This window comes from Andrographis paniculata, unplaced genomic scaffold, assembly GCF_009805555.1.
Source record: "Andrographis paniculata isolate CXL003 unplaced genomic scaffold, ASM980555v1 Contig69END, whole genome shotgun sequence".
Lineage (NCBI taxonomy): Eukaryota > Viridiplantae > Streptophyta > Magnoliopsida > Lamiales > Acanthaceae > Andrographis > Andrographis paniculata.
In genome coordinates, this window is record NW_026137605.1 from 8790680 (window position 1) to 8816312 (window position 25633).

Sequence of the window (25633 nt, forward strand, 5' to 3'; positions counted from 1 at the left end):
AATGGTTAGGCGAGATTGAATAATTTTCACCATCCTCTACATTGAGTTAGTCTATTTAAATCCCTAAAATATTTTGAATTGCTTTAAAAAAATTTGGTCTAAAAATTCGATTTTTGGCTTAAAATTTCTTGAAGAAATGGTGAGTTCTTAGCGAAGAAAAGATGACAAAAATGAGTTGATCAAATTGTATATTATTTTACAAATTAAAAAGAAAAATTGCAAGTAAATTGTATGAATGATAGTTGGATCTGCTTCTCTCCATTTTGTATCAATTAGTTACACATTCAATTTTACATTCACTCGCTGGTAACTGTTGTATTCAATATTCTTCATTAATAACTCTGCATCTTAATTTTTCTCATCGATTGGCCACTATTTCCACTTTTTATTTATTTATTTATTATGACGTAGAAACCTGCAACCGCTACCCGAAAGTGGGCACTGAGTAAACTCCGGCCGAACCTATTTCCACTTTCTTGATTGATCGATCAATGGTCATTGTCTACTTCCACGTCTTAATTATCGATCAATTTTTGTGTGACAACAAAAACAATAATAATAATAAAAAAATTGAAATGAAACAAATTTTAGTGTAATATTTGAAACAAGTTTGAAAATTCAAAGGAACACCTAAATTTTGTTGTTCTACATGACATGAGCATGAGTTCATAGATTAACATTGATATATATATTTATATATATATATATTGTTTTTTTCTTTTTCATTTTTTTTTTATATATATATACACATTCATAGCGGTGGTTACATTAATTTCATATTTATGCATATTATTTTTTTTTAAAAAAATAATATAGATTTTAGGAATTGCAATAATTTGCATAGTAAACAAAAATATACATATATTTTAGATTTTTATTTTTACTATGCAACGAGACAATATTCAATAAAATAAATAATTTTTTCATATAAAATATCAAATTCAACAATTATAAATAAACAATACGCCGAATATATATATATATATATATATATGATGTTTTGACATAAAGACGATGGTGAGGGAGGGAAGCAGGCGGGAATGCAGGCAGGCATCAGGGTTTACCGTTGGAAGGAAACAGCAGCAGAAACGAATAATATTAAATGTGTAGTATACAGACATACAGACAGGTGTGTATATATATGATGAGAGAGATAGACATAGAGAGAGAGAGAGAGAGAGTGTGTACAGACATACAGACATACATACAGGTGTATATATATATGATGAGAGAGAGAGTTTATACAGACATAGAGACATACATACAGGTGTATATATATATGATGAGAGAGATAGACAGAGAGAGAGAGAGAGTGTGTATATTGATATATACTAGTATATATATATATGATATACATTTGGATTCCTTTTCACTGTTAGACGCCATTAATGAATGACGAAGATATGTTTGTCTTTAAGCCTTAGCCTTCACAGAGAGAGAAACAAGAGAGCGAAACAGTCGACGTGTGATATACTGTCCATATGCGGCGGGGGACCCCTACTCCCCCCCCCCCCCCCACCCCCACTCTATAGGGTTTGTTTACTCTCTCTCTAAATATATACCACTTTGCGTCCGGCTCGTAAAAATTTATTTATTTTTTGTTATTTATTTTTTGCGTGTTAATTTTTTTATTTTAATTATTATATAAAAATATAATACAAATTAAAGGAAAAAAATATTTTTATTAATATTTTATAATACTATTATAATTATATTTGTACAAAAAATTATACAAATATAAAATTTTTTAATATTAAATCCAATGACAAAATGAGACCTTTAAAGACCGGATGAAGGGAGTATGAGTTTAGTTCTAGTTTGAAATTGATTTAAAATGAGATATTAATTTAAATTTTTGTTTAAAAAAGTATTTTGATTAAATATTTTATGAAAAAAAAATAGTACTATATCCGTCTCTCCTACAAGAAGGATATCATTTGTTATTTGCGTTATTATAGTTAATATTAAAAATATTCTTATATTTTTATAATTTACTTTTTATGTTATTGCATTTATAGACTTACTAATTTTCTCATGTAGTACTGTTAAAGCTTTCAAAAAGCACAATTTAATTGTTATGATAGTACTAATCCACAGTTTAGATAACACAAAATATATTTTTATACGAGCATAATATATATTCTATAGAGCACTAAACGTACTTACATGGAGCGCCTGTTTAAAAAAAACAAACAAATAGTTAATAATATTGATTTTGATTTGAAATGTGTTATAAATGTATAACTTAGACTTTTTTATCATAATTAAATATTAATCTCTTCGTTTTATAACAAAAAATATATATTTTTTTATTTTGGTCTATCCCATAACAAAATATTCATATTTTTTTTTTTAGTAAATGTACTATCTACATAATATTACAAATATCTTTATAACTTCTAATATATTTCACAAATACTATTACCTTTATATCACACAATACTAATAAGGTCATTTTAGTCATTTCTACTTTATTCATACTATATTTTAATATAATACTAATATTTTTAAAACTCCATGCAAAAAGAAAATTAATACATAGTTATGAGACGGAGGGAGTATAAGACATTATATTAAAATTTTGGTTCAGTTTAGATATAGGTTTCTTAAGTTTTGGAATTTCGATAATAAATAAAAATAATATATTATTACATATTCATTCTTTTAAAATTATTTACACAATTTTTTATAATTTACATAAAAAATATCTTTTTTAATTCTTTCATAAAACAAACACACTTTAAATATCTGATATAATATTTTGTGATATAAAATAAGTATGTGATGTATTATTTTAGAAGATATTATTTCTAATGAGTAATGTTAAAAACTATCGAAAATATTAATATAAAAAATATTTGTTTATTGAAAATTGTACTGATTGAATAATATAGATTTGTATTTTAAATCAAAAGCTAACAAACCCTAATTTTATAAATATAAAACACAAATTAACAAATTGATACAAATTAGGAATGCTAATCTTGAACAAGACTCAAACACACAATTGTTCCGCTCGAAAAATTGAAAGTTTTAAGTGTAAATTTAAATATTTTTCAAATTAAAAATAAAAAATAAAAATCAAACGACTTAAACCTTGTGTACTTCTTTTGATGAGTTTGGAAAAAAATTGGTTTGAGTTTAGTATGAAAATAATGTTTGATGTGATGTTTTATGAGAGGAAAAAATATATTTTTTTTTGAAAAACGCAGAGTCCAAATAGTAAAATTTGGAGAAACTCGGCTAAAGAAACATACATAAAACAAATTGGATCAAGTCAAATTTAGATTGATCAATTTAGAATTTTAACTTGATAATATGTTTTGCTTAAAATCGTAAAACTTACACATTATAACTTTCTACATTTCTCTTCTAGTCATTTTTTTAAATGTAATTATTATTATGCAATTATTACGATTGTTTATAAAAGTAATTTTTTTTATAATAAAATATCTTATCGAACATTTATTTAATAGCAAATACAAAGCTAAAGTAAATAATGCCTATTTTTCGACTTCTTCTTGTTGTTTTCTCTTTTCTATTTCGCCAAGTACTTCTCTTTCAATTATTCAGATGTATTTTACTATTTTGACAATTCATTTATTTTTGTTGTTTCCATTTATTTATTTTTTTACTGATTTTTTTTAGAAAATTATTAATGGTATTTTATTTTTTATTTGATAATTTAGGAATTGTTTTTAATTTAGAGTGTGTTTTGTTGGAGTTTTGATTATTTTGATTTTTTAATGTTTAGATTCACACAATATCATATCGAACTATTAGTTAAATTTAACATGAAAGAATTTGTTTTTTATTTGAATTTGTGATTTTGGATCGAAAAATGAAGCTTTTTTTATAATTATTTTATTATATAACTCTATAAAGCTTGTTTATAATATATATAAACATATATTATCGATTTTTCATTTTACACAAATTCGTTTATCATTATAATAAATTTTTTTTTTTTTTTTTTAAAATTTCATTGAGACTATTCAAGTGAGATAGAGATAGATAAAAATAACATAATATATATAGTGTTTGTTTGGTAATTATTATTTGAAATTAATTTGCAATGAAATACTAATTTGATTTGAATTCTAGTTTAAATATTATTTTGATGAAATGTTTTTGTTAGAAAAAATAATATTTCTTCTCTCAATGAAAATATTATTTTTATCATTTGTCTACTCAAAAGTATTTTTTTAAAAAATAATGACATACTAATATCAAATATACTTTAATTTTTACATACATTTCAAATATACTATTAAATATATAATTAATTTATACATAAAATATATGAAAGTAAAAAGTATCAAAATTATTTTTACACATTTAAATAGTAGTAATATTTTTTATTTAAAATATAAGAAATAAGCACACCCATATTATTTTGATGGACCCCAACTTAATTCGATGCAAACATAACACGAGAATACGAAATGAAGACTAAAAGGTAGCATCTTTTTCGAAAACCCCATTTCCCTGAATGCAAAAAATAATAATAAATAAATAAATAAAATTTTACAATGATGATAACGACACTGCTTCTAGAGAAAAAACCTAAACAAATTATTTAATTAAATAAAAGGCAAGAACAAAAAGTATCACATCACATTTATTATTGAATAATAAATAATAACAATAAATTGAGGCCTACATAGTTTCATATATATATATATATATGTATATATATATTTCTCTCTCTCTCACACCTTCTTCTCTATCCTCTCCATGCCCTACTATTCATCTCTCTACTCTTATCTGTAAACCCTCCCCTCTCTCTCTCTACCCCTCTTTCTCTCTCTCTAAACTTCTCCATTTCTGCAGTTTTCAATTTTGTTTTCAATATAATCATGTCTTTTTCAGGTGGGATTTGCAAATGTTTCTTGAATCTGAAGTAGTTTGATTTGCAGATTACTCAGGCATAATCAAAGAAGCTCAGCCATGGCAGCAACAGCTTCTTCTTCCTTAGGTCTTCTTCCAATGGAGCAACAGAACAACAACAACAATCAGATGCAGATTCCTCTCGTTGCACCACAGCCGTCGGATCATAACCAGCAATCCTCGATAACTCCGCCCACCACCAAGAAGAAAAGAAACCAGCCTGGAAATCCAAGCAAGCAACAACAAACCCTAATTTCAAAAAACCCCAATCTCAATCCCTTAAAATCTACAGATCATTTAACCAAAATCTCTTCTCTTTTACAGATCCAGATGCAGACATCATCGCACTGTCCCCAAAGTCACTACTGGAGAAAAACAGATTCGTGTGCGAAGTTTGCAACAAAGGGTTCCAAAGAGAGCAGAATCTTCAGCTCCACAGGAGAGGGCACAATCTGCCATGGAAGCTGAGGCAGAAAGGCTCGAAAGAGGTTAGAAAAAAAGTGTATCTTTGCCCCGAGCCCACCTGCGTCCATCACGACCCCACCCGGGCCCTCGGAGACCTCACCGGAATCAAAAAACATTATCTGAGAAAACATGGTGAGAAGAAACACAAATGTCAGAAATGTGCCAAGAAATATGCTGTTCATTCTGATTGGAAAGCTCACTCTAAGATTTGTGGCACCAAAGAGTATCGATGTGATTGTGGAACTCTCTTCTCCAGGTATCTATGGATCTGTTCATTTTTAGATTCTTTTTTACTGTGAAATTTTCACGATTTTCTGTAAAAATATACTGATTTGCCCTAGAAAACCTCACAATCTAAAACTATTTAAAGATAAACATAAAATATAAGAACAAACCCAAAGGAAACATTTCTTGTGTATCCATGGCTTATAGTTTAACTTTACAGTTCTCTATAAAAACATGTTTTCTATTGTATTCAAATGAATATCTCAATCAATTCACTGGATTAAAAGCCATGAACAAATTTGTTTATTTTAGAATTAATTAGGGTTTTTTATTTTATTTTATTTTTTTTGGAGATAAAATTAAGGGGTGTGGTTTTGCAAAAGATGGGTGGGTGTTTGTAGATGACGATGGAGGGGGTGGATGGCTCTGGGAGCCCCGGGGACTCCAACGCCAGGTGGGTTGTTGATTCATGTGGGTGTTTGGAGTCCGGGAGCAGCCAAGAATGGGGTTTGGATTAGGGAGGAGGATGACGATGATGATGACAAATTACAGGGTTATATATGGGGTTGTGATTTTAGGGCTTAATTGGATTATTATTATTATTATTTTTTTTTAAAAAAAATATATTATTTCCCTTTGATTTCTGGCATTGTTGTAGTCGAAATTTGAAGTCTTTCGAGTGAGTTTTCTTGTGGTGTTTCGATGGTCATATCAGTGCCCTCTCTCTCTCTCTGTATATATATACATATATACATATAGAGAAAGATGAGGGACACAGTGGGCATTCGACTTTTGTTGGTTTTGGAACAATTCGATGGTTTGTTTTCGTGCATAATTTCATTTGTTCTTTGGAATTCATTTCCTGTCTTTACAAATATATATATATATGTATATGTCACCACGTGAATTTCCCTCAGGAAAACGCCACAATCCAGACAGGGTTTTCCTTGCTCTCTCTCTGAATTATTAGTGTGAGAGAGAGAGAGATCTAGAGAGAGAGTACACTTATATTCGATATGATTTTTTCAAATTTTTACTATCTACAAAACTCACTGCCCTAAACAGCATGTATAATTTTAAACGAATTATTATGTAGTGAGGATTGTTTTTTTTCTTAATAGAAGTAAACTTTTACATATCCCATTTTAGAAAGCAATAAAATAAAATAAAATAGAGAAGTTCTTTTTCCTAATCATAAATTAAAGATTATCTGATCATTAGAAATAAATAGCATAAAATGTTAATCCTTGCAAAGTGCTCTTAGGGTTTGTTTCCCGGGTTTTTCTCAACTAGCGCTTGGTAAGTAAATTCTACTTTATAATAGACTTTATCAAGAGGAGATCGAGAAAAACTACCTAGACCAATCAAATTTATTTACTTGTTTGTTTGTCGGGTTTTTCTCAACTAGCTTACACTAAGTAAATTCTATGTTATAACAGACCTGATCAAGAAGATATCGACATAAATCACCTAGGCCAATCAAATTTATTTACTTGTTTGTTTGTTCGTTTATTTGTTTGTCTGATTTCTCTCAACTAGTGTACACTAAGTAACTTTTCGTTACAACAGACTTGATCAAGAAGATATCGACAAAAACTACTTAGAACAATCAAATTTATTTACTTCTTTGTTTGTTCGCTTGTTTGTTTGTTTGATTTCTCTCAACTAGCACACACTAAGTAACTTTTCGTTACAACAGACTTAATCAATAAGATATCGACAAAAACCACCTAGGCCAATCAAGTTTATTTACTTGTTTATTTGTTCGCTTGTTAGTTTGTCTGATTTTTCTCAGCTAGCGTACACTAAATAATTTTTTGTTACAATAGACTTGATCAAGAAGATATCGACAAAAACCACCTAGGCCAATCAAATTTATTTACTTGCTTGTTTGTTCGCATGTTTGTTTGTCAGGTTTTTCTCAATTAGCGTACACTAATTTTTCGTTACAACAGACTTAATTAAGAAGATAACGACAAAAACAACCTAGGCCAATCAAATTTATTTATTTATTTGTTCATTTCTTCGTTTGTTTGTTCGTTATTTATTATTTTAAGATAAAATTTAGCACTACCCTATGATTTTTAATGAAAATTGCGAGATTAAATAGTAAGAATATATCTATATCTATATATATATATATATGAGTATCCTACATTGTACATTCTCTACAATTCCATCTTTGTCTATGAACCTAACCCTAAATTTTTCGAATATCCATTCAGGCGCGACAGCTTCGTCACCCACCGCGCATTCTGCGACGCGCTGGCTCAGGAGCGAGCGCAAAACAATTTAAATCCGCGTTCGTCGATAGGCGCGCACCTACTGCCCGGATTCTCATCATCTTCATCAGGTGCACTTCATCAGGCTCAGAATTACATGACTAATATTAATTCTCAGGCTGTCGACGCCACCCTCCAGCTGCGCAAATTTGAGTCCCTCCTCAGCCCCCCCGGCCGCCTCAACGATCACGATCATCATATGTTCTTACAGCAGCAAAGCCATGAAGATCAAAGCCATCAGCTGCTGAATTATGTCCCCCATGGACTAATGCAGCTTCCCCAACTCCAGATGAACAATGCCGCCACTGCCGCCACCGGAGACACCTCCTTCAGCCTCGGCACCGCCGGATTCTTCCCTGCCGGCGGAGATCATGACAACAGCCTCTTCTCATCAGGTACATTTTTGACACTTTGTTGGATTTGTTATGTGAAAATTGTGCCTGGTTTTGGTCATGTGAGTAGTTTGTCTGGTCATTTTAAATATATGGTCTATATATATATATATATGAAAATAATTTTGGTTAGATATAGAGGTTTTTGAAAATTTTAAAATAAAAAAATACTAATTGAAAATAGTAAAAGAATTGATACTTTGCTACGATGTTTTGTGAAAGAATAAAAAATTAATGTGATATTTCTTGAAATACCATATTTGATTACATACTTATTATAGAAAATATAGATTTGTTTGTAGATTTGATATTTGAGTTTGATTTTTTAATAATTGTTTGAGATAATATTGATAGATATAAATATAATGTTTTAATATAATATAAAAATATATATGTACTTGATTTGATATTTTTTTAAAAATAAAATAAAATAAATAGTAAAAATCTTTTAAGAAAAGAAAAAAAGAAAAAATGCCTTAAAGGTTCTAATTATGCGCATGACATGCATGTGTACTTGTTTGAAATGAACCCCTTCCTTAAGTGTCACGCACATAATTAAAATGCTTACCAATTAAATATATAATTATTTCAAATATGTCTACTTAAATTAAATTACCATAATAGGAGTAACAAATATGAATACAAGAAAACGATTATATATATATATATAACATTTCATATTAGCAACTGAATTAAAGTGATTTATTTCAGTTTTCATGCATATGAGTATATGACCTTTGCATTTATTTATTTACTTTTATTATTTATGTGTTTAATTATTTTGTGTCTTATCATTATATTGTATTTAAAATTTTGATTTTGCTTAGACTATAAATTGTATATGTCATATATGCGGTTCACATTAAATACATAACGTGTTGTAATATCTTATTTGATAAATTTATATATATGCATATTTTACAATCGTCATAATTGTGATTTATATATTTCTTGATTAATTTCTTATGAACAATATGATATGATACGATATGATTTCAGGTAGCTTTATTACCAACACAATGATGCCTTCACAATACAGCGGCAGCCCATCTCCGGCGCCGGTCCCCCAAACCGCCGTTATGTCAGCGACAGCGCTCCTCCAATGGGCGGCAGAAATGGGCCCTACTATCACCGGAAACACAAACACCGACGCCTCATCCTCGTCGGAGCGTGGCCACCTGCCGGATTTGGTCAAATACTCCGGCGGCGGAGGATTATTCACCAGTATCAACAACAACAATCATAGCATGATCCATGATGACCAGTTCATCACCAAAAGATCACCATTTCAAGGCATCATTATCAACACCACCAACAATCCCGCCGCCGGAAACCACCACGGCGGCAGTGGCGGCGGACTGACAAGGGACTTTCTTGGGGTGGGGGAGATTGTGAAGCAGCAGAAGCAAAGTGAGATGAATCCGATGATGAGGATGATGATGATAAATTCGAAGTCGAATTCGTCGTCGTCGCCACCGGCCAATTTCCAGTGATGGTACCGATAGATCATTATGATGATAGACTATATAATATGAAATCAATGATGAATTTTTTCATCAGCCGTTTAGACTCAAGTTGTTTTGAAAGTATCTTTGAAAACTGAGGATTTTAACTTTAGGTGAGATGATCGTTTAACAAACTATATAGTATCTGGTATAAGGACATAACATTGATCTCTCATGACTGCGTTCGTGTTTCAATCTTCGCTACTCGCTTTTGATTTTTTTGTTTCTCGTTTGTGATTTTCAGGAATGGTTACTGTTATGATTTCTTCAAATCAGCGTTATTTTGATTTTTCCGGTTAGTATATATTAAACAGGTGAACAACACAGGTTGTATAAAACAAAATTATATGCTTTTTGTTTGTAGAATTTTTGTATATAAATATATTATGTGTTAGAATAAGATGTAGTATGCATTGTTAGTTGATATTGCTTATGTTAATATAAATAATGTGATATCTTGGTAGTGCATACCAGCCTTTATGATTTTCTTCCAAAAATACATCATATCCTTCCAAAAAAATACATCATATCCAATGCCAATTTTATGTATATATATATATATATATATATTATATAAATTGAAATGGTTGTTCCATGTTCTTTTGAATAAAAAAAAAAATGAAGATTGAATGTAAGCAAAAAGGTTATGTATGTTTTTTTTTTTTTTGACAAGTTTGATTTTTTTCTATTATATTTTAATAAAAAAGGTAATATGCATTGAATATAATGTTTTAAATAATATTATTAGATGTAATTATATATAAATAATATATTTAATATGATATTTTTCTTATTATTTAAATTTATGTTAATTTTAATTTTTTTTTTTTGCTATCATAGAAAAATATTTTTATCTTTTTGTTTATTTAAAAAATTATATTTACATTTTGTATTTTTTATACTTCTACCCATCCACATTAAAATCGTATAAAAAAAATGATCGTATTTTCACATGAAAAAAGAAGTATTATAGTAATATACATAAGACAAATACAAAAATAAAAATGCAAACTAGCATACTCAAAATTTTGGACATATATTTGTTTTGTTCTCATTAACTGAGGCTATTTTTTTTTTTTCTTCGTGTCCTCTCATTTTGCCCAATAATATTTTCAATTTAAGCCCAAGAAACAAATACAAATAGATATTTTATTGATCAAATAAAATAATACTACCTTCATCTGGCTCTAAGAGTTCTATTTTTTTTTTTTTACGTGTTGATATTTGAATATTAATTATTATATCAAAACATAGTACAAATTAAGAAAAAAATTGTAAAAATATTTTCATTAGTGTCTTATAATACTAATAGAATGACATTAGCACAAAAAAATTATATAAATATAAGAATATTTTTAATGTTAAGTATAATGATGCAAAACGTAAATGTGACCCTCAGACACAGACAAAGGGAGTAGTAGTATTATAAAATAAAGATATTTAAAATGATACTTCATACGTCCTATATAATTTATCATTTCTTTTTTTAGATATAAATATACACTTTAATTACATTTTAAATTTTATAATTTTTTAATCTTAATTAAAATTATTTAGTTATTTTAATTTTAATTCATAATTATATTTATTATAAAATAATAATTTTTAACTATACCTAAAATTTCCTATCCAAAGTACCCTGGTTATATAGATGAGATGAAGGCAATAATATATTACACGTGTTTTGAAAATATGCATTTTCAGATAAAATAAATGTATACATTGGGCTTGTTTCTTAATATTTTTTTGAAACAAATTTTCAAAAATATTATTAAAAAAATATATTTTTTTCGTCTTAACTCAAAGTATTTTTTTTTATCATGTTCGTTTGTCTCACTCCAAAGTATTCATTTCATATTTTAGTAAAAATAATACACCAATACCAATATACCTTTAATTTTTATCTAAATTACAAACATACCGTTACATATACAATTATTTTTAATATAAAATCAAAGAGCAAAAATATCAAAATATTAAACACATTTCTCCTAACTAATAAAATATTATTATTTTTTAATATGCTATAAAACTTTAAATGATTCCTTTGAATCGGAACGGAAGAAGTAATATATACATAACATAATATATAATATCCATTATCCATTTTTTTAAAAATAATTAATAATTTAATATGAAATATTATTTTTTATATTAAAAATAAATTGATCAAACTCATTAATTTTTTATACTCTATATTTCAACTCAAAAAAATGCATCCATCTAGAACCCCAAAGTCACAATAACTCATTGTTTAAATTTGGTAGGGGCCCAAAATAGAAAGTGACACCCAATTTTAGTTTCAATACTACACTTATTATTATTATTATTGCTATCTCATTTGAGTTGGAATAGTCCACTCATATTTGTCATTTTCTCTTGTCTACTCATTTATACATGCCAAATTATCAATAATATATTATTATTATTATTATTATTATACTCCTTATGTTTCAAACATCGTGCAACATTTATATTCAGCATGAGAATTTAAGTGAATAATATTAAGTATGATAATTTGAGATAATTTGAAAATTAGATAATATGATTGAAAATAGAAATACATATTTACTTTTTTTTTTAATTTGATTAAATAAAGTGAAATGTATATTTATATATATAAATAAATATAATTAATTTTCTAAATTCAACAATATTGTAGTGAATTTAAGAAAAAATATATATATATATAAATTGTTCTAAATTTGATCCTCCGTTGATTGATTGACAATTGAAAAATGACTTCCAACTTAATTTTTTTTTTCAAAAAATAAAGAAAGATTATTGCAAATATGTATATACATTTATGACTACAAAATTGTATCAAGTCAAAATCAATATATATTAAATTAACTATATGTATAGAAAGAGAAAAAGGAAAAATGTATGGGAGTTTTAGTGGGGGAGTGACCACCACTTAGGTTGTAATTTTTACTTCTATATAAAAATAAAAGGCACAAAATAAAATATATTATTATTTTTTATATAAAATATTACATTAAAAAGACTATTTAAACAAAAAAAAAAATTAAAATCAACACTTTATTTTAAATTACAACCAAATAAATTTGGCATCCACAAAAAAAAATAAAATAATTTTTGTATTTAAATAATAATTTTATTAAAAAAATTATTTTTTTATAATAAATAAATTATATGTATGTATAAAGAAGGTAATAGGGGCAAAATCGAAATCATTAAAGGCACTCCAACAATAGACTTGCATTGTCTGGTGATTTCATAAACACCATTGTTGGTAATGATTAGCTTCTCCACCAAGGGTGCGTTACTATCGTCGAAATTTAACTTACGGAAATTTTAAAAATTATATTCCTATTTGAAATGTCCAATAATTATCCTCTTTTTATTTTTATACACAAAATTTACTCTTTTACCCTTCATTTATTTACTATTTCATTTTCTATACACAAGGACAAATTTGTCATTTTATAATAAAAACCCTAGTTACCTACCAATGGGTGTAAATATCAAATAGGATATTAAAAAATGGATGAAGGAAATATTATTTTATTAGACAGAATAATGTATAACAAGCAACCTTTACTAGACAGATTATATTATTTTGATCATTAAAATAAGAGTTTATACTATAAAATAGACTTGATAAAATTAAATAAAAATAATTTAATCTAATAATATAATAAAATTTAAATTTAAATTTATTAAATCTAATATAAATAAGTCAAAATTGATTTAATCAAAATAATAAAGTAAATTCTAATACATCCTCTCAATTTTTGACATTATTAATTTTTCTTTATTTTTATGATATACGTAGAGTAATATTTTTGTTGGAAATTATAAAAAATACATATATTTTAATTTTTTAATTTCGGGCCAAATCCAAACAAAGCCTAGGTTTATCTTTAAGCAACCAACAATTTTATCCAGAGAAAAACCTTTCATAAAAGGCAATTTTAATTTAAGGACAAAATCGTGGCAAGAAAATCTGTCATCTCTTCAAAGATCCCATAGAAAGCACAAAGCACCTGGGACCCGAACTCCACCCCCACACAACACCGTCCGTTCTCATCTGTCCCCGAGGTCCCGTACCCTCCCATAACCCCTTCCAATCCCTTAATTCTTATCTATTCAGGAATTAAACAGCCGGTAAAGTCTCGCTGCATTTCCACTAAAGGGCAGTGAGTCAGTGACCCGTCGTCCCCATTCGACTCTTTAACAACGCCAAAATCACCAGAAAAACTGCGAGCATTGTCTGGATTTGGGAGTGGGACTGATTTAGGGCAACATGGGGGCTCCATTATCGCCATTGCTGGTGTTCTTGCTGCTCATTTCGAGCACCTTTGGTCGGACATTTCATGGTTCCGACACGTTCAGCAGACGCAGCTTGCTCGGAAATGGCCTCGCAGTCACTCCTCAAATGGGGTTCGTTCTTCTTTCGATTTCTGTTTTTTTTTTTTTTTTTTAATTTATTGCGTGTAAAGTTCTGTTCTTTCGATTTTTCTTGTGGGCTTGATTTATTGTTATTGCATTGCTGATTCTTGATCTGAAACTTTATGATTTGAAAAATAGTTGGAAGGGTAAAAGAATCATTGGGTCTTTGATTTTCTCCTCGATTCAGATCAGATCAAATTAGCCCTGATTAATTTTGCTTTGAAATTAGTCTGCAATCATATATATGTATTATGTGTGTGTGTGTTCATTCAGGTGGAATAGTTGGAATCACTTTGGCTGCAATATTGATGAAAAAATCATAAAAGAAACAGGTACATACTTATCAATAATAATCTCTATGATGAATTAATGTTTCTTTGTTGACTGAATTGTGGGATTGGATGTCGATTTGTAGCTCTAAACATATTTGTTGTTCTACAGCCGATGCTATCGTCGCAACAGGTCTATCGAAGCTCGGTTACGAATACGTCAACATTGGTGCATTCTGATTTCCCTTTTGATGTTTCATTCATTACTTGTTTGCAAATTTGTTGCATACTTAATCAGGGAGTTTGAATAATCCAATTTCTTTGCTCTTAGATGATTGTTGGGCTGAACCTAACCGCGACGAAAAGGTTTTAGCTCGTCCCGACTTTCTTCTCAACCAATCTTTGAGGATATATGTTGTCTTATGTACATTCACTCTATGGCAATGCAGGGCTCTTTTGTTGCTAAGAAATCGACGTTTCCATCCGGGATTAAGGCTGTGGCTGACTATGTTCACAAAAAGGGGCTTAAGCTTGGAATTTACTCGGATGCTGGGTAAGTTTTCACCTCATTGAATGCATTCTTGGACTATATAAACTAATTTTCGGTATCTTTCATTTGCAGCTTTTACACTTGTAGCAAAAAGATGCCCGGCTCACTTGGGCACGAGGAGCACGATGCCAAAACTTTTGCCGAATGGGTAAAAAGGATATGAATTGTCTTGTTTGGATGCAAATGAAGTCGATTATTTGATCGTCTTGTTATCCTGCAGGGCATTGATTATTTGAAGTACGACAACTGCAACACCGATGGATCGAAACCGACTCTTAGGTGAGGTTAAAAATTTGAGACACTGAGTGTCGAACTTTCGAGGCTCTTTGTTTTTTTTGACAATCCTTGTTTGAAGGTATCCGGTGATGACTCGAGCTTTGATGAAAGCCGGTCGACCCATCTTTTTCTCGTTGTGTGAATGGTGAGTGAGTTTTCTACGATCGTTTAATGTTAATGCTTCTTTAATCGCGTCTTTCTTCGAGTAGTGTTTATTGTGTTGTTGAAACAGGGGAGATATGCACCCGGCTACGTGGGGATTTCCTGTAGGGAACAGCTGGAGAACAACCAACGACATTTCGGATAATTGGGACAGGTACGTTTGGTGTCGATTGCAGCCAGTTAGGTATGCTTGCAGAAGTCTCTAATGGTTTTAGTTTTGTGTCGAATGGCCAGCATGGTCTCGAGAATAGATCAGAATGATGTCTTTGCTGATTACGCGAGGCCCGGTGGCTGGAACGGTTAGTATAGTACACTTGGGTGTGCTTGTCTTAAAGAGAATAAAGTAAGTTGTTCTTGTTGGTTGATGATAGATCCCGATATGCTTGAGGTCGGGAACGGGGGAATGACTCGTGACGAGTACGTTGCACATTTTAGCTTGTGGGCTCTATCCAAGGTTAGCGTGATCGTGATCGTGATCCATAGATTAACTCTACATCTGACGCCTGTGGTTTTTTCTTACTTCTTTTCCATTGGTTCGACTTTGTCGATAGGCCCCTCTTATAGTCGGGTGCGATGTGAGGAACATGACGAAGGAAACGAAGGACATTATCATGAATAAAGAAGTGATCGAAGTGAACCAGGGTAGCGGTCGAATCTGATGTCTTCTCCTCATCTATCCGTGTACGCTGAATTGTTGATTCATGCATCGTTTTCTTGCGTGCAGACAAACTGGGCGTTCAAGCGAAGAAGGTTAGAATGGAGGGCGATCTCGAGGTAATTGACAATCAAAAACTACTTGATTAACAAGATCGAAAAGCTACATACCTACATGTCTGAAATGATGGCTGGCTGGATAGGTATGGGCAGGGCCACTTTCCGGGTACAGAGTGGTGGTGCTGCTCTTCAACCGGGCAGCGCTCGTCCGCAACCCGATCACTGCTTACTGGGACGACATTGGAATCCCTCCGAAGAGCACGGTAGTCGCGAGAGATCTCTGGGAGGTAACTATAAATCTGTATACATCATCTTTTGCTGTTAGTGTACACATAATAAGTGAATCCCTTTCCTCCTGCAGCACAAGACATTGGAGCAGAAATTTACGGGGAACATTACGGCGACGCTTGCGCCGCATTCCTGCAAGATGTACATTCTAAAACCAGTTTCTTGAAGGGTGGATGGATGGGATTGATATTGAATTATGGTGATAACTGATAATGAAATCAATAAATGAAACAATTTTGTTGGTTTTTGCTAATCATCTATGTTATTGTGATCTATAGCACCCATTGTTGCACTCTGTAATAAGATCAATCAATCATCATCATACACTGTGATCAAATACAACCCTCAAATTATGTGTATTTGTGTATGTATATATATATATATATTAATGAATTTAGGAGGAGAGAAGAGAAGAGAATGTACCAGTGTGTATGTATGTATATATATGTATGTGAGATGATGGATCAAGAACTGAGAGACCAGTCGTAATCCTTGTACACAATGTGGATATGTCCCTTGTCATTTAAGAGGTGTGTTACAAGGCCTGCCTTGCTTGGATCCAGCAAGTTTATCATCCATTTCAGGGTTTCTTTTTCGTGTCCAAAATCAGCGCTGTACCTGCGGCCATTACAGGAAGAAGAACAATGATCATCATCCCTGGTTGCTTATAATTATGAGTAGAGTTAGTCGTAGGTCGAAAGAGAAAGAGAAAGAGAAAGAGAACTCGCCATTTGATGAGGCGGGGAAGGAACACGGTCCTCTTGCTGAGTTCCACCTGCATTTGATCATCCCTCTGGAAATACTCCTTGGCGGCTGTTTTCAGTTGGTACTCGACGTCTTGGGGAGTGAAGAATCTGATTCTTGGGCTTCCATTGCTCGCGTTCCAGATTCCGAAATGAATTAGCTGGTTCACTTTTGGAAATGCCAACTGTGGAATGAATGAATAGCAACAAACTCTCATCAGTTTTTATCTTTTCGACAGCTGCACATACATGTCGATGCATAATTCTTTTATTTACCTCAAGGCGCCTGTCGCTGCTACTGAAAGGCTTGATCAGTGAGAGTGGTGGTCTTCGGTTGCTCCTCAGGATGCCGTTTGTAAGAGTGCTTAGAGAGTAAGAGTAGCCCCCAACGACATACATGAAGTCGGTGAAGAAGGACATCCTATCCATCATTCCTCCGGGATGACCGATTCTAATGACGGCGTGAAGGGCCATGGCATTGTGTAGATTCAAAAAGAATGCGAGTCTCTCATCATGGGATAGAGACAGGAGATTTACCCTCTGGAGATCCTCCACCAAGTTCACATACCTACATTTGTAATCACTCAAAAATGATTTAAATTTCACTTGAGAATATGATTATCCTAATCAATGAAGCTCTCCACAAAACAGAAATGTTTGTTACCTCCTGAACTCTTCGCTGTTACTGATTCCAATGTAATCAAGATGGCTTCGATCATCTGAGGCATAGGACTCGAGTATTGCCGACATTAAGCAAGCGAGCTTTTGGCTCAAAGCAGCAGCATCCTTAGGCGTAGAGTCGTTAACTGTTCCTCGAAAGTTATAGCATTTTGGTATGAAGGGCTCGTGTTCGAGGAATCGACACAAATGGTTTCCATCATCAAAGTCATTTTCCCTGCATATGTATGTAGCTTATGATTAACATGTGTAGATCTTCAACTACTTTAGATTAAATGATCATATATATGTCGAAGGTGTTCGTTTTTCTTACCCGAAAATAGGGTGAATAAAATGCTTTCTCACCAGCTGCTTCCCAATCTCAACAGCCTAAAATGTTGTGTGATGTAAACACAGTTACTTAACATATACTAGACAGATAGAAAACAAGTCTACAACAAATTCTAGACATTATTCCCAGATATTTTATCAATTCAAAACCTGAGATACTCAAAGAAATATATAAGCAAAATGCCTACACACTAAGATAAATAAGAACAATAAGAAATCAAAGTCAACCGAGCATAAAACTGTTCATATGCTGTAACTGATTGTGTGAAATCAAATGTTGCTTTCAACATTCCCTTTAGCCTAAAGGGGCGTGTTTCTTGCCCTGATTTATGGCTGATTATAATGAGATAGTCAAGTGCAATTTATTTGAGATGCCTAACCAGAGCTGACTAATAATTCATCCCTCAAATCCCCCACACTAATGACTGATAAGTTGAACCAATTGGTATGCCAAACCTAGTACAGATTAGTCACTAATTTTACCTTTAACAAAGGAGTGTTATGTTTTACTAAAATTGAAGAAACGTAAGGAACCATTTTCACGCACAACCCTACCTCTTAAAAGGAACTAACATCATTTCCCCTAATTGATGCCCATTCATGTAAGTCATGAATTGAAAATACAATAAAAGGGTGGTAAATTCCTCATCAAATATAAAAGATTACATATATATATATATATATATATTTAAGAAATAAAAATAAACCACTCATTTTGAGCACCTTAAGTTGCATCATTACCAACGCCTCTCAAAGCAATGATTCATCATATACTCTCGTGGCTTAATTATTAGGGTTATCACACCGATCGCTCGATTACATAAAACAATACCCCACCGGTTTAAGAAATTACATAAAAATATGATTTTTCAGAACAACTGTTTAGATTAATTAATAAAGAAAGTCCTAATTGATGAACAACTTCAAACTGCCCACTAACAGAATTTCATCTAAATATGATGCTACAAAAGAATTTAATTCAAAATATTAAAGCATTGTCAAACTACCAAGGGGGAAAATAATAATTTATGTCTATTCACTTTACTTTGCTGCATAGTAGGAAAAATTAAATCATTAGCACAAAAGAATTCAGATTACGAGTGCACAAATTCTAATTTTGAGATATCATGTGATCTCTACCCTAAAAGAGATATATTACACAACAAATTATATGTTTTTTACATATATATAATCACAAAAAATCCAATTAACTAAGATTAGCTCAATATCCACAAAATTTCTCTTGCAAAAATAAAATTAATTGAAGAAAAGAAAAGGAAATGATAAATTAGAAATCAAAATCGAATGAAGATAATTCGAATCTCATCTGTTGACCTATAACTATCTAACACGTTTTACCTAAAAAAAAAAAAATCAACTGACAAACAGAAGCACCGTATACGGAGGGAGACAGAAAAGGAGGAAAATGTGGACGTTACAAACCCTAATTAAAAATGACGGAAATAACGGTAACATAAGAGTAACCCCACAAAATCCACCCAAGGGCAAAAAAGAGAATTCGCATACGTACCTTTCTTCTCCCACAGTCCAAATGGTGTATCAGAGCCTCCACGAGCTCCGCGCCGGAGAAACAGTTCCGCATCAATTTCATCTTCGCGATTCGGTCTTTGATCGGTACTTTCTGCCGCACTGCTCTTATAATCGCCGCCATATCATCCGCCTCCACCTCCTCTGCCTCGTCGAAGCCGTAGACCGGCGGCGCCGGCGCGTCGTCGGGACACTTCCGCCCCAAAATTTCTTCTAATTTTGCATCAAGCATACCGCTGTTCCTTAAGGAATTTAGCGCCACCAGTCCTCCGATTGGCTTCTCGTTGAAGAATATCTGTGGTACGGAATCGCCGGCGGTCCTCTCGACCAGCTCCTTTTGTCGCTCGGGGTACACATCGACGTTGATCTCAACAAAATTAAGGTTCCTTTCACGGAAGAACGACCGAACTGCGCCGCAATCGCGGCAATTGGATCGCGAGAAGAAGCTTATTCTTCCTTTGATCCCCTTGCTCTCCTCCTTCAAAACCTTCGTAACTCTCACACCAGCCAGATTGAACTCCTTAACGCCGTCTTTCCCCTCCTTCCGTAGCGAAGATATGTGTCTCGTTATCGCCTCCGAGAAGCTGTTGCTCTTCTCGCGAACGAATTTCCCAAACAACGCCGCCGCGGCAGGGGAGGCCTCGAGCGCCTCCGTCAACGATCGCGCTCGTCGAATTACCTCCGCCGGCGCCTCGAGCGTTGGGAGCAACGGATGCGGCTGAATCACTCCGTTGGTCTCCGATCCACCAACAAAAAACCGATTCTGATTTCTCTCCGAAGAAATTTCGATTCCATTGGTTTGTCCGCCTCCGTCCATTTGGCTTTTCCGGGGGTTCAGAGGAGAGGATTTGGGGCGTTAGGCGACTGGGAAGTGACGGATGAGCAGTAATGGAAAGAAATTTTGGTGCAGAGGAGACGGAGTGACGGGTACACTGGAGGTGGGATTTAATATATACTGCTAATATTTAATAAATTTGACAATTTCAAATTCAGTAATAAAATTAAATATGACGTAATATTGATAAATATATCAGTATATTAATTAAATTAGTTATAAACACATCCATAGTCATTTTTATTTGTATTCTTCTTTTCCTTTTTTTGTGAAAATATGTATTTTGAATGTTGGATTAATGTTATTAAATTTTTTTTACATATATTTATATGTGATATATATTTTATCTATTTAAAAAAAATAAAAAAATTAATATAATAATATTATTTTATATATTCTCAAAATTTCTTGTAATTAATATAAAACACCTAAAATTTAAAATGCAAAACAAACATAATAAAAATAGGTAATTTATACTTTTTCATTTTAATTTAAAGTATCATTTTTACACAATATGTATTTATATACTCAATTGGTTAAGGGGGTGGAAAAATATAAGGGTCAGATGATGTATCATATAATTGTTGTGTTATAATATCAAATCTTTTAAAACTAGGGTGTATTTTTTTACTCAAAATTTTTAAAATTTTACTATTTAAATTTTATATTTTTTAGAAATATATATATTTTATAAAATATCTTATAAAATATTATTTTAATATTAATTTTAAATCAAATATTTTCAATTTTTTTTTAAAAAAAAACACTGTACACGTAACACGCGCGAATGTGCTACGTAATTGTCATGTATGTCTTTAATTACTTGGCATCAGGGTATTCTCATGTATAAATACCAGTGAAATGAATGAAAATAAAAACCATCTCATTTACTTTATCTATGTTACTGTCTTTCTCCCCCACTGTCCACAAACATCTTCAAACACAATAAATATTATATATATATAATTTCACATGCACACACTATCAACTCACATATATTGATACATACACAGTAGCTTATATATATATATATGTTATATACCTATAGTATAATACTTATATCTATATATTATTCTATATATAATAGTGGTTAACGGTAAAAATAATTAATATTTTTATTTACTAGTTTTATAATAATATTACAACACATTATCAACACAATTATATATTTTATTTTTCGCAAGGTAATATTTTATATTTTATCTGTTTATTATGTCTAACCTTGCCAAATAGGAATTTCTTCCTCTCCTCGTTTTTGGCCAAAATTATATGGCATGGGCTTGCGATATTAAAATGCATCTAGCTTTAATGAGCTTGGAAAATACCATTGCCCGAGATAAAAATTCCCCGAGCCAAGATCATGCAAAGGCCATGATCTTTTTGTGTCATCACATCGATGAGACACTGAAAATGCAGTATGTCACGCTGGAATCTCCACTTCAATTGTGGGAGAGATTGAAAAAAAGATACGATCACTTAAGGCTGACATTATTGCTAAGGGCACGAAGCGAGTGGCAAAGCCTACGGCTTCAGGACTTTAAAACAGTCCAAGAATATAATTTTATAATGTTTAAAATAACATCACATCTATGTCACTGTGGCAAAAATATATCTGAATATGAGATGATGGAGAAAACTTTCTCCACTTTTCATATCTCTAATATTGTTTTGCAGCAGTAGTATCGCGAAATAGGCTTCCAGAAATATTCTGAGCTGATCACCTGTCTTTTGTTGGCCGAACAAAATAACGAATTGTTGTTGAAAAATCACAAATTTCGGCCGACAGGTGCAAACCCATTTTCAGAGGCAAATGCAATACAACCGGCAAATCCGGTTCTTGGCTGTGGACAGGTCAGAAATCAACGAATTGATCGCAATCGAAATTAGAATCGCGGACGGGGCAGGACAAACGCATATGGTCACAATAATTATCAAAACAGGCTCCGATATGTGCCAAATCGGCATTATAATGACAGAAGGCCGAGGTTCAACACCGGGAGAAACAGAAACAATGATGAGGAATGCACCCGGTGTAGAATCAAAGGCCATTGGACCCATGTTTGTCGCGTTTGTCGCACAGTCAGTCACTTGGCTGAACTGTATCGGGCTTCAAAAGAAAGACAGGAAAGAATTTTCCCTGAACAAATCACGTTGTCCACGATGACACATTTGACGATGTGATGAATGAAAATATCACGTACCTAAATGTCGATGATCTGCTTGATATAGTTAATGATGTTAAATAATAAAATGTTGTTGTATCTCTTTTGTTATTTTGATGCTTTATGCCCCATTTTTGTATTACCCATATAATATAAGTCTATTTTGATTATATTACTAATACATGTCTTTTATTATTTTTACCTTCTTGCAAAGATATGGATGCCAAATATTTTGGAGCCGATGACAACATCTGTCTTATCGACAATGCTACGACTCACAAAATTTTGAAAAACAAATGTTATTTCTCCCACATGAATATAGGAAAGACCATTATTGTTACTATCAGTGGTGCATAAAAAATGATTGAAGGCTCAGGAAGAGCTATTGTATATCTCCCAAAATGGACAAAAATGGCAATTGAAAATGCCTTGTTCTTGAGCAAAGCTCGAAAGAATTTGATGAGCTTCAGTGATATTCGAAAAAATGGGTATCACATTGAAATATTAAATGAGGCAAAAAATAAGTATCTCCTGATAGCTCAGATTGTGAATGTCAAAATAATTGTGAAAGAAAAATTGTCATCATTTTCTTTCAACTTATATTATTCAAAAATCAGTGTCATTGAAATATATCACCTAGTAGACCAAATGGCTACTAGCGAATTTAAAACTTGGCACGATCGACTTGGGCATCCTGATAATGTAATACTGAGACGAATTGTTGAAAATTCAAACGGTCACTTATTGAAAAAGAAAAATATTTTGAGTCTAAAGGAACATGTGATCAGGCCATCTTAAATAAAGGTTGGATTTGAATCCCCAGCTTTTCTGGAAAGAATTCAGGGTGATATTTGTGGACCTATAGATCCACCGTGTGAACCCTTCAAGCATTTTATGGTACAAATTAACGCGTCAACACGATGGTCACACGTATGTTTGTTATCTACTTGCAATCTAGCTTTTGCTAGACTACTTGCACAAATAATTAAATTGCGAGCACAATTTCTAAATCACCCGATAAATAAAATACATTTAGATAATGTTGGAAAGTATTCATCACATACATTTGATGATTACTGCATGTCAATTGGCATTACTATGGAACATCTTGTTTCTCATGTACATACGCAAAATGGTCTAGTTGAATCTCTTATCAAAAGATTGCAATTAATTGCTAGACCATTGTTAATGAGATCTAAACTTTCCGTATCATGTTGGGGACATGCTATATTGCATGCAGAAGCCCTTGTGAAAATAAGGCCGACAAGTTATCACTGTTATTCCTCAACTCAATTGGTATCTAGAAAAGTACCAAATATATCCCACTTGTGAATTTTTGGGTGTGTTGTTTATGTGCCAATTGCATCACCTCAACGCACAAAAACGGAACCTCAAAGAAGGTTGAGTATATATGTCGGGTATGAATCACCCTCGATTGCAAAATATCTTAAACCAACAACGGGTGATTTATTTACTGCAAGGTTTGCAGACTGTCATTTTGATGAATCTCATTTTCCGACATTAGGGGGAGACAGTAATCAACTGAAAAAAGAAATTTCGTGGAAAATACCACTTGAATTTGATCATCATACGAAACATAGTGAACTTAAAGTTCAAATAATTGTGTATTTGTAGAAAATTGCAAATCAATTGTCTGATACTTTTAACGATGCTGCCAGAGCTACGAAATCATATATAGCAGCAACAAATGCACCAGCTAAAATAAACATCCCAGAAGGGAAAATGCCGAGTGCTAATGAGCATACTGCCCGCGTAAAACGTGGTAGACCGTTGGGTTCCAAGGATAAGAATCCACGAAAGAAGAAAATTGTAAATACTAGTGAAGAGATCAACAAAGATCAGATACCTTAAAAGGTCAGTACAACCCCTGAAAAGGTTGATACTAAAAATTCTGATTAAAGTGATGATGAAGTTATTGAAACTTCTGTTAACTATACCACAAGTGGAAAATATTGTAATATAAAGAAAATAAATATTGATAATGCATTTGCATATTCTGTAACACTCGATATAATGAAAGATGACGAGGATTATGAACCTAAATCAGTTGATGAATGTCGGCAAATAGATGATTGGGCGAAATGGAAAGACGCAATTCACTTTGAATTAGACTCATTAAAAAAAGGGCAAGTATTTGGGCTCATAATCCAAACACCTGAAAATGTGAAACTTGTTGGCTACAGGTGGGTGTTTGTGAGAACAGAAGGGCTGAATGTAGTACAACGTCTCAGCAAAAGTCTAAGAAAAGAAGGTTACATAAATGACTCTATATGTCTATGCGTTTTTATAAAGAAAAATTGGTCAAGATTTGTATTCTTCGATGATCTCAATTTAATTGGAACTCCTGAAGAAATCCATAAAGCTGTTGAATATCTAAAAAAGGAGTTTGAGATCAAGGATTTTGGAAAAAGTAAATTTTGCCTTAGTTTGCAAATTGAGCATTTGGAAAGTGAAATCTTTATCCACCCATCAAATTATACCAAAAGGGTACTGAAACAATTTATGATGGATAAGTCACATCCGCTAAGTACTCCAATGATCGTCAGGGCACTCGATCTAATAAAAGATCCATTTAGACCAAAAAAGGAAAATAAGAAACACTTGACCCAAAAGTGTCATATATGAGTGTTATAGGGGCATTAATGTATCTTGCTAACAGCACCAGACCTGACATATCATTTGCTGTAAATTTATTGGCAAGATTCAGTTCATCGCCTACTCGACGACATTGGAATGAGATTAAACATATTTTTTGTTATTTCCAAGGAACAATTGATCTTGGGTTATTTTACTCGAAAGATTCTCGACATGAATTAATTGGTTTTTCCGATACAGGATATTTATCTGATCCTCATAAAGCCAAGACACAAACTGGTTATATA

At 32.0% G+C, this 25633-nt stretch overlaps 3 protein-coding genes across 3 annotated transcripts; 2 read left to right on the top strand and 1 right to left on the bottom strand.

Annotated features, from left to right (window-relative positions):
* Positions 1 to 4713: 4713 nt before the first annotated feature.
* Positions 4714 to 9976, top strand: LOC127263501 (zinc finger protein GAI-ASSOCIATED FACTOR 1-like). Its single transcript, XM_051292559.1, has 5 exons — positions 4714 to 4769; positions 4920 to 5122; positions 5215 to 5611; positions 7806 to 8257; positions 9254 to 9976. Exons 1-5 carry the CDS (start codon positions 4738 to 4740, stop codon positions 9745 to 9747), a joined length of 1578 nt encoding a protein of 525 aa, XP_051148516.1. The 5' UTR covers positions 4714 to 4737; the 3' UTR covers positions 9748 to 9976.
* Positions 9977 to 13899: 3923 nt separating this feature from the next.
* LOC127263502 (alpha-galactosidase 1-like) lies at positions 13900 to 16687 on the top strand. Its single transcript, XM_051292560.1, has 15 exons — positions 13900 to 14166; positions 14449 to 14507; positions 14617 to 14673; positions 14776 to 14810; positions 14894 to 14997; positions 15067 to 15142; positions 15215 to 15273; positions 15350 to 15415; positions 15503 to 15586; positions 15667 to 15731; positions 15804 to 15886; positions 15984 to 16074; positions 16157 to 16206; positions 16290 to 16433; positions 16508 to 16687. The coding sequence occupies exons 1-15, from the start codon at positions 14030 to 14032 to the stop codon at positions 16598 to 16600; spliced, it is 1203 nt and encodes a 400-aa protein (XP_051148517.1). The 5' UTR covers positions 13900 to 14029; the 3' UTR covers positions 16601 to 16687.
* LOC127263498 (uncharacterized) lies at positions 16568 to 20653 on the bottom strand. Its single transcript, XM_051292556.1, has 6 exons — positions 19717 to 20653; positions 18169 to 18224; positions 17842 to 18072; positions 17454 to 17745; positions 17163 to 17362; positions 16568 to 17052 (listed from the first exon to the last, which is right to left on the bottom strand). The coding sequence occupies exons 1-6, from the start codon at positions 20548 to 20550 to the stop codon at positions 16899 to 16901; spliced, it is 1767 nt and encodes a 588-aa protein (XP_051148513.1). The 5' UTR covers positions 20551 to 20653; the 3' UTR covers positions 16568 to 16898.
* Positions 20654 to 25633: the final 4980 nt, after the last annotated feature.